Below are 14,104 nucleotides of genomic sequence, written 5' to 3' on the forward strand. Positions count from 1 at the left end.
TGGCCAAAGTGTGTAAGGATCAAGGAGGCTTGTAAATCCCCTTTTCACCCTCTATGACGGTCTTGTTTCTTTTGAGAGTAAATCAATAGGTCTTCTTGACACTGACATCCTGTTAATACTACCCCCTCAAGTTAGGGCCACAGATGGAGGAAACAGCCACATATGGAGCTGGTTACTGTCCCATGGGCTTGATATCCTAGAGCCCAGGGGAGGAGAGAACACAGCTCAAACATAATCCCAACGGACACAACAACCATCATCAAGTTAGATATTATCCACTGCCATGTATTCTTTCAATTGAGTGCCCAAAATTGTGGAAGCTTCAAAATGTTGGCGCATGAAAAGCCAGAGTCTTTACTATTTATTTCCTATTTTAGTAATGCATTTTCCCTCACTCTGTATATGTAGTAAACAGTGTATTACATGTGGAATAATTGGATGGCCATGAATGGCATGATCACATAAATAAACTATTTGGAGCACACTGAAAACCACTGCAGGAAAATAGAGCGAAAGGTAGAGATCAAACCACCCCTTAAATGGAAAGGATTAATGGACCGGACCTGTGAATCTGAACCTAAACACTCTCTCATGGTTTCAGCAAACAAAGAAGGAAAAAAAAAAAAAAAAAAAAAAAAGAAACGACTCCAAAGAGAGGAAATTGAAAAACGCTTTAAAAGTGTTTGGTCTGAACACAAACTATTCCCCCAACTCTTTATAAACGGGGGGGGGGGAATATATTTTTGCAGGTTACCATGACTGCACAGTTTAAAGTGTGTTAAACTGTTTAGAGAGTTAATTATACATTTGCATGTCTCCCATAGTTTATTTCAAACTGTCAAGCAACACTTCCACAGATTACTAATGGTGTCTTACTTTGATGTGTTTTTCGCTCAAACACTTTCCATTCAAAACTAACTGGTGATACGGGAACTCAAGGAAAAAAAAAGAATTGCAGACTAAAACCTCTGTGGTGCGTCAGTATGACATATTCAATATAATATTGTTTTGTACACTATTCGAAATGTTTTGCCTGATTATTTATTTGGATAATATTTGTTATATTATAAAAATTGCGTGTCCTAATTGCACGTCCTTGGGTCGCCAGCAATGCACCCGCCAAGTGTGAAGCAGATCGGGTGAAAGGTTGTTGATATAATCGACGAAGGACACAGAACGAGAGAGAGAGACACAGAGACACAGAGACAGACGGACAGAAAGCCAGACAATATCAGCCTTCCTTTATAGTACTAGTACCTTTATAGTTCCTCGTTATACTTTATATATCCCTTATAAAGATTATAGTTAGATGTTGTAATTTATGATGTCACACCCCTTTGCAATAGCGTGACTTTATGAATACACGATACACTGCAAACAGCAGCTTTGCAGGGGATTTCCCTCCTGCAGCCATTTGTCCTGGAGCGCATCCTCGTCATCGTGTCACATTCCGGTCACACCCTGGGACAGTAGGAAATTAACGGTTCCTGGGAGATTCATCTGCGTAACTGGAAAGAAGACACCAACACGTGTTACGCAAACCAACTGCGCAGTGCCGAGCTAATATCTTGCAAGTGGATGAATAGAAAACAACCCTCATGATAAATACAAGAAAGTGATCATGCGGTGTAAACATTTACAAGCTTAATTATCGAGAAATATACACTTCTCGTCTTATTTAATGCGGTCTGTGTGAAGCATGGACGTTGGAACTGTGCCCATGACATTCAAATTATTTACAGTTGCAAGCGATGACTGACTTTAAAAGCGCACCACAACAAACTTCCCAGTGAAAACCAAACCATTTCATGGTCCCTCCGATCCATGCTCTCAGGATTACTTCCTGTGAACTGTGTGACTTAGTAATGACATAGTAAAAATTTAGCCCTGAACTCATCCATAGTTATCCGTGCTCGTATTATGGTATACACAGTTATTCATCCTGTACGCTATACACCTATATCAATCAATAATTATATTTTACTCACAGCCAAAACCAACAGCCATACAACCAGACACTTAGTCCCTGCAATAGCATTTTAATTACATTTATCTGCATAGAATAGTTTTTTGTATATTCTGTATATTTTTGTATACAGCGGTACCTCGACTTACGACTGTAATTCGTTCTATAAGAACGGTCGTATGTTAAAACAGTCGTATGTTGAAGCAATTTTTCCCATATAAATTATGAAATCATGAAGGGTGAAAATAAACAAAATACACAGCACAAACACAGTAAATATAAAAAAATATATATTGATAAGCCACGAACTACGTGCACACACGATGTAGGTCGCCCGCTGACTGACTGCTGACTGACTGACTGCTGACTGACTGACTGCTGACTGACTGCTGACTGACTGCTGACTGACTGCTGACTGACTTCGCCAACTGCAAATTTCCACGGTCGTATCTTGGAGCAGTCGGTCACAAGTCGATACAAATTTTCGCGACCATCGCTGCTCGTATCTTGGATTAGTCGTAAGTAGATGCAGTTGTAAGTCGAGGGTCCACTGTATTAGGCTACTTTTGTTTTTTATTTGGCTATTTGAATGTATATTTGTCTATTGTATTTTTTTGCCTATTCTATTTTCTTCTTGACTGTGAACCACATTTTGTATATTCTGTACAATTTTGTGTATTTGTCTGTTTGCGTTTATTATTTGCCTTTTTTTGTATATTTGGCCATTGATATTTTTTGCCTATTTTTTTTCAAGTTTTGGACTTTCTTTTGCTATATGAAAATGTATTTAATGATGGGTTCTGATTGTGATTCTGATGGGGCGAGCCTGAAAACGTCCTTGTCGCCATCGTCCTGTGTGTGTGTGTGTGTGGGTGGGTGTTTGGGTTTGATGCCAAATGGATAATACATACAAGTGTGTGTGGTACAAACTCCTGCAGCCCTTGATTGATCTGACCTTTTGGCATCCGGCCGCTCCCGTCACAGAGGAGAGGCGGCAGTGTTTGTTTGTGCGCGGGGAGAGGTCAACTTCCGCAGTGTCAAGTTGTCCACATTGTTCTTTAGAATAAATACAATGTGTATATCAAACAAACAAACAACGTTGTTCATCTGGCAGACACATGTTGAAGGTTTGAGGGTGGTCGGGGCCTTCTTGTTCTGCATAAAAACGTATAAAAGTGCCATGTTATGATTGATATTGGGAAAGCCCTATCTATTTATCTATCTATCTATCTATCTATCTATCTATCTATCTATCTATCTATCTATCTATCTATCTATCTATCTATCTATCTATCTATCTATCTATCTATCTATCTATCTATCTATCTTGTCTGTCTGTCTGTCTGTCTGTCTCTCTGTCTGTCTGTCTGTCTGTCTGTCTATCTATCAGTACCTTGTGCTTATGTGTCCTCAGCATCGCACCGTATATAAATGAACCTTGCAGTCGGGCCCTCTTCAGAACCGTGAATATGACCCTCGCACCTGGAGGACACCAGTACCGCGACCACAACTTGGGCACCCTGGAGCTATAGCGGTCACTCTGACGCCCAAGCAGGGAGAGCAAATCAGAGACGCCGTAAGGCGAACGAAAGGAAGGAAACTCTGTCGGCTCGTATTCAGATTGTCTGCGGGTTGTCTCCATTTTTGAATTCAGGTTTGACCGCTTCATATCGGCGTTCCGGTTGAGGGCGTGAAGATGCGCTCAAGAACTGGGTCAAGAACTCGAAAAAGACAAACAACATATAGGGAACTTCTGAACTTTATCCCTGTTTTATACTCACTCCTCACGTAGACAGGTTCCGGGCTTTTCTTCAAACAGGACGTGCGGCTCCATCCCTCCATCAGGAGCTGGATGCAGGCGGTGTGAATCTGCGTTCGGCGCAAAAACTCACCCCATATGTCGGGCAAAGTTAACGGGCCGGCGGGTATTCGTGGGGATGGGGAGTGGAGACAAAGAAAAGAACGACCAACATGTATTTAGGTTTTACAAGATGAAAAGCCGACAGGAAGGCAAAGTTCTGAAATTATATTCCAAGTTGAGATCGTTACATTGTGGTCGCTCGCATTTAAACAGTTAAAACTCAAGAAGGGTCCACAGCCAATAAAATAAAAATTTTTCTCTTTCATATCTGCTGTACCGCTCTAAATGACAATATACACAATATGCATTCATGTTAATAGGAGTTGAATTCATGTCTCATAAGGATCGGTTTCCCATGCAGCGAACACAGAAGGTGGACATAATGGGGGCGCGTGGGGCTTGGCTGGTGTTTGACAGACCCTACCCCACTGAGCAGTGTTTACAAAGCAGGATAACAGTGTCGACCGTGTTAACGGTGCCAACCCTGTTCGGTCCGGTCCAGTCCACTCCAGTGGGGGATCTGTGCGGAGCGCAAGGTGGAGACCCCGGTTCCTCTGTGAGAGAGAAAGGGCTTTCACAACACCAGAACGAAAAGCAGAAAAGAAAAGGGCAGTAATTGCTCGAACAACAGCAGAGTTGTGTCTAGTTATTTTCACTCCACGGGCTCAAACTCCTGGAGTCAATTGAGCGTAGGAGAAACTTGTGATGTCATTGTTTTGTTTTGTGCCATATTCCTTATTTGGCACCGAGGAACATTTACTGTAGATGGGACCAATGCTGCGTTGAGTGCAGCGGGGTCATTGGATGAAAGCAAAACACACAATACATCCTTGTTGAGTGCTTGAAACGTTACATTACATTACGTCATTTAGCAGACGCTGTCCAAAGCGACTTACAACAAGCACATTTATCACAATAGGTGGTTGTCATCAAACTATACTCAAAGGCCCAATCAGGATTTTTAATTTCATTAAGGAAAGGTGGAAATGAGATTCTGTCCTCTACGCTCACATGTGTTTCATATTCTCATATGTAAAATCGAAATGAATCAATGAGGCTATGTTCTTTCATTTAAGAACGTTGCTGACAGTAAATCCACAGAAACAAAGATCTACAAATATGATAAATCCATGATATTGTGATATCACACTTCATTTTGACGTTATACTACATAATGATATTGTTATATCCACACCACTCTATGATATTATATTATATATGACAGCACTACATGATGTTGAATCATATGATATTACGTTCTGTCACCGATGGAAATTAAAGCATTCTGCAAGAAATGACATCCATTGTGGTGTCATGATTTAGAAAAAAGCAACGGTATTAAATGGTCCGGTACTACATATGTTTTATGATCCAGCGTGAAGGAATAACGTGTTTCTACAACGGGCTGGTTCTGCCAGTCTGTCAGGGAAGAGGTGGAAGGGGTCATGATTCATCATTTAAGAAAAACTTCATCCTCCCCCTCCCTATAATAAAGATGGTGTGTATGCGTGTGTTTGTGTGTGTGTGTGTGTGTGTGTGTTTGCGTGTGCGTGTGTGTTTGTGTGTGTGCCTGCGTGCGTGCGTGTGTGCGTGCGTGTGTGTGTGCGTGTGTGTGTATGTGCGCCTGCGTGCGTGCGTGCGTGCGTGCTTGCGTTATTAAAGATTACAATTTCTAAAAATTAAAGTCAATGGGGTTCTCACTGTCCCTGCTCATCTGTCTATGATGTTGCTTCATCAACTGAGTGAAGCAACATCACAGATGGATGAGGCAATAGAAGAAAAGAAAAGAAAAGTAAAAAAGAAAAGGGGAAAAGAGGCTCTTCTTACTGCGCCAGCTCTCAGCTCCTCTCTGGACACCGCGCCGCTGGACTCGGACGACCGAGTGCCTGAGTGGAAACACACTTTACAAGTTTCTCGGAAGTGATGGAGGAACTTAACACATAGTCTTAGTGTGACCGTAAGTTAGCGGAATCTCAGTTTACCCTTTTTTTAACCATTCTGCTACAATATACAGCATGTGTGCAAGACAATACCCTTCAAATCAACCAAATCGTTTCTATAATTTAACGTCAACATCATAGTAACCCGTGGAAATAACGCAGAGCTGCGTGACATTAACCTAGAATATAACATTTTTCCGTGTCCCACTTTCGCGGAGAATAATGGCGGTTCAGCAGCTGGCGCGAAGTATTAAAGCGTCTGATGGGATGAGAGACACAAGATAACATTTCCAAAGAGCCATCCCATAAAAGGTGATTGGCTCTGAAGAGTTGTGGTTTTGCATTTCAGTAGAAACGTGGTGAAAGTCCATTCACTGCCGAGCGACTCATTTAAAACATATAAAACAGATGAAGCCTGTGGAAATGGACGAGTGAGGAGCCGCGAAACGGCAAAATCACACACGTTACCGGTGGGATAACGGATACGACAAAGACATTCTATCAGGCTTGGGCGGGGACACACTTTAAATTTGTGAATTGACTACATTTATATCGTGCCTTTCTCACCACTTTATCTCACTCACCCATTCATGGATATATAATCACCCATCAATGGCAGGATCGGCTGAGGCTCCAGTTCAGCTCACTGGGAGCCATCGGCGTTGAATTAAGTGTCTCGTTCAAAGACATTAAACACGTTTTTTTTTCTCGTTTTTTTTCCAGGAGAAGCGGGGGGGATTAAATCACTTTTCCCAAGCGACCGGGCCCATCCCTTCCTTCATCGAGCCGTTTGACCCGTCGGGAGACAGATTGTAGTTTAAGAGCCCCCACTCTTGGGGGGCTCTTAAACGACTCACCAAGCCCCTGTTACAGAGTAGTTGGATTATTTGTAATTGCGCGTGTTCATTTTCGGATTAGTCACCTTAACGCTTGAAATCGGGGACAATGTGAATACAACTTTTTAGTTCTTACTTTCAATTTAGATCTTACGGGAACTTTTACTTTGGTTCCCGCGGTTTTTAACCGCCAGACCAGACCAAGGCTTGTCCTTCTCCGGCTCTAAAGGACAAGAGTAACTTCCGCCTAATGAGGCCAAAGGGGGAAACGTCCCCTGACCATGGCGGCGGGCGGCTCCTTCAAAGGGAGGAAACGTGCAGGGAGCTCCTTTCTGAGGCGGCGGGGAGCCGTCTGAGCCACTCTTACCTTTTTTTTCTTTCTCGCCGTCGCTCATCATGTTTCTAGTCAGCGATTCCATGTGTTAGCAATTAGGTGGCGACCCAGAAGAGCTGGGGCTGCACCCTCAATTCTGCTACTCTGGTGTGGACCACTTCTTGGGATGCTGGGATAGAATCATTATTAAAATATGTTTATTTGACTAAGGACATTTTCATATATGGGGAATTGAGGAATGAGGAATTGAGGAATTTACAAAAGGAAAAACATAACAGAAGCTTAACAGTCTCGAATAAAGCCAAATATACTAAAATGGAGACAAGAAATAGACAAATATATAAAATATATAGAATATAAGTGCAATTATCTGCACAGGATAAATTATAAATGTTAGATAAAATAAAAGGTTCGTATTTCCCAAAACACTAAAATAGAGACAATATTAACCAGAAGGGTGAGATCATATCTAAGGCTAACCGGGTTTTAAATCCTGGATCCTATTCAAACTGTGTGGGTCAATTTGACAACTTAACATAATGGACTTAATTGTTTTTAAACATAATACAAGGGTTTGAAATAAAACAAAATGGGCTAAAACTAAATTTGACACCGATGTGGTCCTTTATCAAGGACACTGCGTACAAAGGATTCCATTCAGAATACAAAGTCAAATTTTGTTTTTATAATCTACGATGATCCATACACATGCTTTTTAATTCTCTGTCTGCGAGGGACTCCACCGAGAGTTTTAGGGATTGTGTGGCTGTGTGCGGTTGAAGCCACAGCAAGATAAGGTTTGGCTTTAAAAGTGTCCGTAATCCATGAAGCCACAAGCTTTTATATACATAACTGAGGGGAGAGGGGAGGACAAAAAAACACAGCGTCAAGAAAGAGTTGTTCAAAAACTCACATTAAGGCTTCACTGTAAGAGAACTTGAACTCGACTTGAACTTGACTTATCACCTTCTCCTTGCATGTACCCTTTCTGCTCCCACTCCCCCCCCCCCCCTTTTTTTTATATTAATGTCCTCTCTGTTCCTGCAGCTGCAGCCATTGCATCAAACTCAGAAACCCCCCGAATCCTGTCAATGAGACATTTGAAGTTCCCAAACCAGAGCAGGAGAATGAAATTCACTCAAACTCATTTCAAGTAATCGTACATTGAACTTCCCAGTGCTACACAAAAAGAATTGTGCGATGGTAAATTCATTGAAAAGGGATTCGGTCATTTAGATTTTTGTCCTAATTTAACGTACTAGCTGCAGGGCTGAGGATCAGTTTCGACGATCGGCGGGGGAAATCAAAACACATCTCCGACCGCTGTAGTGAGCTCAGCGTTGTGCTCTTCACTCAGGGCCGCCATGTCCCCGAACTGCCTCCATCAATCACACAGTCCCTCCCGGGAGCCAATGACCACCATCCATTAGTGAATCAGACAAAAATCACATCCATTTATGGGAATTAACGGCAAGTTTAACACAAAACTACTAAACCAATGAGTGAGTAGGGTACGGAGACGCTCTCTCAACAGTTCTATTCGGGGACCTAATTTAAGTGTGATGTATTGGAATGCACTCCAGAAAAGAAACAAGATCAAATGAGACAGTAGCACACAGTATTTGATATTTAGTCAATATTCATTTAGCTGCCACTTAATTCATCAATGTATTTTCCATTGAATGTATTTGCATTATGTATGTGCTCCTCTATATGCTTCTTCCTTTGTTGGTGGCGGGGTCCACCTTTCCTGCCAAAAATGCACTGACAGGGCACAGATTCTGTATTTGTAATTTTTAAAAATATTTTTTCATATTAGTTGCCCCAACCTGTTTGATTTCATTTCAAAGTTGTATTCAATTGCATCCTGTCCTTGATTCTTTACAGTTTATTATGACAACTCTGATTTTGTCACTGTTGCCAAGAAGATACTATAAGAAGGGGTACGTGTGTGTGGTGAGGATGCTCACCATGTGACTTGTGAAACACAGTTGCTTTCGTGGCCATTTGGCATCCACTTGTTTAGATTGTGACTGGCCAAGTCAAACACATTACCCAGGAACGAGCAGGGACTTGAGTGATTCACTTCACAAACAAAGTCAATGGTCCGAATTTTTTTTTTTTAGGCAATCAGGACAAAAAGTCATTGTCAGTGATTATGCCTGAGACTTTAATGGGATGTCTGATGAAATCATGATTTAAGAGTTAAAAAAACAATGTCCCCAATTGACAGCTAAACTATTGGACTGCTTTCCAAAAGTGGACTCATTAGTCCTCTCATAAGAGGATTGATCTACAATCGGACGATCTATCAAGTGTTGGAAAGACCTCTTGAAAAAAACTTGACCCCAAATTTCCCCGAACCTTCTCCTTTCATCTTCACTAGACCTTTGCCGTCCCTTCGGCCCTTCAATATCTGTGCTCTTTGAGATAGAAGCTGCTGAGAGCCTCCTCTTCCTCTGTCTCCTGCATCCGCGTCGGCGTCTGATAACGGCTGCATTACCGGCAGGCTTCGCTTGACGCTTTATCTCCACCGCGATACGCCAAGACGGATGCACACAAATATGGGCTGCGGCTTCCCAAACGGGCCACCGCTGCGAGGGTGTTGAATCAGAACGGTCATCAATAGGGAGATCTCAGATGAGGCATGTCAACATGCCGCTTCGTGTACATGTTCCAAGAAGTAAATATAAAAAAAAGTTGATGCTGTTTTGAGAACAATTGAGATAAACGGGTGATGTTAGGAGACTTTAAGTGTGATAACATCACCTTTTCGCACGCCATGACTGTCAACAGGGCTGGACTCATCCATGGCTTTCATGCAAACGTAAAGGTTGACTATTTAAGCACTCAGTTTAAAGTTTCATATCATGTGGCTCAAACTGCTGATAGATGGGTTGCAGTAAAAACACAGCCATGTGCTGACTGAAGGTTGGAGGAGGCCATCGCTAACTCGTCACTGTCCCTCTCGGTCTGGAAAGAATCCTAAGGAGTTCAGATACTGTCCGGTCTAGTTTGGGACGCAGTGACCGTATGATGGGGTTTGCCCAATAGTGAAGGGCTGTTTTTAATCTAGGCGATACCGCCATGTACTATCAGGTGAAGGAATGTTTAAGTTGTTTTTATTAAAGTGTTGTGTGTGATATCCCTTGAAGAGAAAACAAATGGGAACATACAACAATAATGGCCATGAAGTCATCACACCACACGGGGCAATTGACACTGAAGTCTGGAACAGAAATATGGCGTGCTGACAGAAGCAACGGTTATAAGGAATTAACTTTAAATGGTTAAAAAACAAAAAACAAACAAAAAAAAAAAACAACTTCAAACTTGACTCCGAAATTTTTTCTTTAATAAATAGCGCCAGACTCACTGATTTATAAAAGTAGGTCAGTAGGTCTTTGAGGCATACATGTTACACAATAAGCTCACGGAGGGGGTTTCGTTCCACTTTCTACTCATGATCACTGGTTATGCAGAGTCACAAAATGATTTGTAACTTGATCCTAGCGACACTGTGAGATTAAATGAACATTTCGGTCTTTGTGAATCAGATCATTGTGTGGCGCCATCTTAGGTACTGTAAATGTTGTAAAATAATAGCTGTCTTTGAACCATTTTACAATAGCCTCCAGTTTTGCCAAAATGGTAGATTTCCAAGAAATAAAAACGGCAATTTATTTGGAAAAAGTCATCTTTTGTCATCATTTGAAATCATTGGACTAGCAGAAGACTATTTGACCCCTCTACCAATAACAAATAAAGAAGTCCTGCTTTGTGAAAATGTCAAGAAAGTGAGATAACACAGGAAACATTGGCCCCAAACTTACAGGTCAATTACCACATTTCCCACAAGCATAAAGAGAGTTAGACCTTGAAAGGCCCGGAGGAGTGTGGATGCACCAGGGGGCTCCAGTCTCCATTCACCCCTATTCACACATATTTTCTTTCCCCGTGGCCAGAGTGGTTGCTGCTGGGTGTCCCATGCTCTACATTACTGACGTGAACCCGAGCTTGTGTTGTGCTTCTTGTTCTGTCCATGTGTCTGTCCGTCTCTCCGCTTTGTCCTCCTCTTTGGATCGCTACTGTAGAAACAGTATACTGAACGCCATGATCACGCAGCAGCAGGCCACCCACGGACTCTTCCGCTCACCTAATTTAGGAAAGACACCATGGGGAATTCATATAGTTGTCAACTACACCAAATAAAAAGATCACATTTTAATATAACCAAAAAACATGGCTTACCTATTCGGGCACATTTCCAGAATATTCCTAGAAGCCTTAAAGGGAGAAATGGATAGAAAGGACAAGCCAAATTACAACAAAGCATGAATTTGACACTTTTCTTTAACATTATTTACATAACTTCTAAATGTTGTTAAAATCATGTACAGTCATGTGTGGCCTAGTGTGTAGGTGACAGGCAGTCGTCCAGCCTTATTCTACGGATAGAGCCAATTACACCATTTTTAGGGGGTTTAACTGATGATGTTTAACTGATTGCTGATGATGTGCTTGTGTTCTAAAAGTCCATGACTTCACTTTCAAGATAGGAATACCTGAACAGATTAGGGAATACAATTTCCATTCAAACACAGCATTTCTCTAGGAATCAAGGCTCCTTCTCTGCAGTGTCAGCTATGTTCATAATATGACTGGCACCAAAACAACAACACACAACACATGTTCATGAATAGAGGAAAAATATTGAATACATCGGCCAGTCTGCAATGACGCTTTATTCCACCCAAACATCCCCAGACTTAATAGACGTGAATCATGGAGGTTGTACACCCAAGAATAATAATGATCCAATAAGGATGGAAATATAGCGTTTATTTTAGTAGGCTCTAGGAGGAGTAGCTCATTAGTAAACTAAAATTAATGAATTTGTCCCATTAGGACATTAATAACATAATATAGGAAAAAAAATCCTATAATTTGTCAAGACAAATATTTTAAAACTGTACTGTTCAACAAGGTATTGAAGCCCACCGTTTGTTTAGGTTGGAGGAGGACAAAGGGAAAGTGGGCAATCTACTTAGAGTTACTTAAAATAATTATGATCATTAAAATAAGTGATGTTTAGTAAACTGATCGTATAAAAAAATGGAATGTTGCAGTTTGGAGTCAAAAGGGATTCTTTAATGGCAGTTGGGGTAGAGTGTATGATCCTACCCGGTCTTATTCTTGTCTAGCAGGGTAGGAAACAAGGCTCTGATGTAGGCGCAGGTACAGATCAGCAGGAGAATCACTGTCAACAACGACTGGAAGTTGAAAATGGCAGACTGCAAGATAAGACAGAAATATGGTTGTGATGAACTGTGCGTCGAAATAGGTGATAATGATCATCTGGTTGAAATAACTAAATAAATAAAAGCATATTTCCGATAATATTTTGTGGTCAGAGCTTGTCATTAACACACATTGCGCACAGATATTTTGTAACAGAGGTAAAGGCAGGCTCTTCAAGGTCTCTCTCTCTCTATGCTTGTGGGAAATGTAATTGGTACACATATTTTACCTGACACATATATACACATACAGGTTTGTCACAATCACAGAATAGCCAATATCCCTACTATGCCGCGACACACTTATCTGTCATCTGTTGCAGATGCAGATTATTTGTCTTCTCTATCTAATTTCTGAGCTGTTACATAGAAACAACTTTATAAGGGAACTGTTTGTATAGTCCAGAGCAGCATAAAACCCCTGCACACACAATAACCCCAACCTAATGTGCAATGAATAGGAGCTCCACTAGACTGCAAGCTCTGGATCCACCAATACCACTGTGCTGGTAACCTGTGGAGTGCCCAAGCTCTCTCAAGCTTCAGAACTGGACAGGAGATTTGCTATCTTAATAGTAGTTGAGCAGAGGTGTAGAAAATCTTTAATGCGAGATAGGAGTCGTTCAATGCTCAATTTGAAATGATCAAAACCAGTAGCTTGGATTAGATTGTCATTGCACCGCATATATGTATGAAAGTATGTATATGTATGTGACGAATACACTTCCTCAATCCTGTTAACTAAATTGGAGGCTCGAGGAGAAATGAGAGGTGCAGCATTCAAGATTCAAGATTTTATATTTGTCACATACATATACATACTTTCATACATATATGCAGTGAAATGTAATATTCATGCTATCCCTTCCCTGGTGTCAGTCAGAAAGTCCTTGCAGCGAAACTGGGTATTGTGAGTTATCGAAATCCAAGTTCCTTCTTCCTAGACACTAGAGGGGGGGGGTCTTGAGAATATTCTCCTGTTAAGCTTACCAATTTTAGGTTCATGTAGGTTTCTACTTTGAGCCTATTTTTTTTGTCTGAAAGTGAATTGTTGATGGGTTGACTGTATATTGCAACTTGTTTATTTATTTAATCAATCATCATATTAAAACAATGGTTTATTGGGTATTGCCATGTTTTTCCCAATTCCTAATTACTTTCTTATATTCGATTTGATGGGGCACAGCTGTAAGAGTGACCTTTCCAATGCAACCTACCACACATCTGTGTTACATTTATTTGGAATAAGACTCGATTACACGAAATCTTCAAAACATTTCTGATTCCGAACGTATTAGCAGACTACCATCTGACACCACGTAATCTGTCCACACTGGCTAACCCAGCTGCAGCTACGTGGCATGCTTACAACGCCGCAGCGCCGAGTTGTCACGCGTTTAGCGGTCGAGTTGGAGCCGATGAACACGCTTAACTTTAGAGAGCGCTCCCGCACGCACGCACGCACGTTTGTCCCCCTTTCGCGAAGGAAAACGCCACTTCCTCGCTTCCCTCGGTCAGCGTTTAGCTTCGACGTTAGCTACACCCACGATAGCTCCCGTCCGGCGAAGCGCGTCCACGCCGGCGCACAAGTTACCGACCGGCGCAGAGCCGGGCACGGGGGGCGGCCGACAAAACGGGCGACAACGTCAACGGAGGAGATAACGTCGGCTGTGGGCAGCGAACCACCTCACCATTTTCGCCGACGGTCAACGCCACATCACACTGCCTCCCTTCCTTCCTTCCTTCCTCACTCCCTTCCTTCCTTCCTTCCTTCCTTCCTTCCGTCCCCGCCCTGTCGTTTGACGCCGCGTGCGTAGCGCCAACTTGCGTAGCGTGCGTAGCGTTGCCGCACGCAGCGTGTCCACGT

At 42.0% G+C, this 14,104-nt stretch overlaps 1 protein-coding gene across 1 annotated transcript; it reads right to left on the reverse strand.

The window, feature by feature from the left end:
• Positions 1–10,270: 10,270 nt before the first annotated feature.
• Positions 10,271–14,047, reverse strand: tmem167a (transmembrane protein 167A). The gene is made up of 4 exons (XM_080004380.1): positions 13,929–14,047; positions 12,122–12,231; positions 11,189–11,223; positions 10,271–11,093 (listed from the first exon to the last, which is right to left on the reverse strand). The coding sequence occupies exons 1-4, from the start codon at positions 13,929–13,931 to the stop codon at positions 11,023–11,025; spliced, it is 219 nt and encodes a 72-aa protein (XP_079860506.1). The 5' UTR covers positions 13,932–14,047; the 3' UTR covers positions 10,271–11,022.
• Positions 14,048–14,104: the final 57 nt, after the last annotated feature.

The sequence above is a fragment of the Zeus faber genome, assembly GCF_960531495.2.
Source record: "Zeus faber genome assembly, chromosome: 7".
NCBI lineage: Eukaryota > Metazoa > Chordata > Actinopteri > Zeiformes > Zeidae > Zeus > Zeus faber.

Coding starts and splice junctions, on each gene's coding strand:
- tmem167a (XM_080004380.1), bottom strand. Junction 11,224..12,121: donor CTAGACAAGAATAAGACCGG/GTAGGATCATAC, acceptor TCTCCCTTTAAG/GCTTCTAGGAATATTCTGGA. Junction 11,094..11,188: donor CTGGAAATGTGCCCGAATAG/GTAAGCCATGTT, acceptor TTCCTAAATTAG/GTGAGCGGAAGAGTCCGTGG.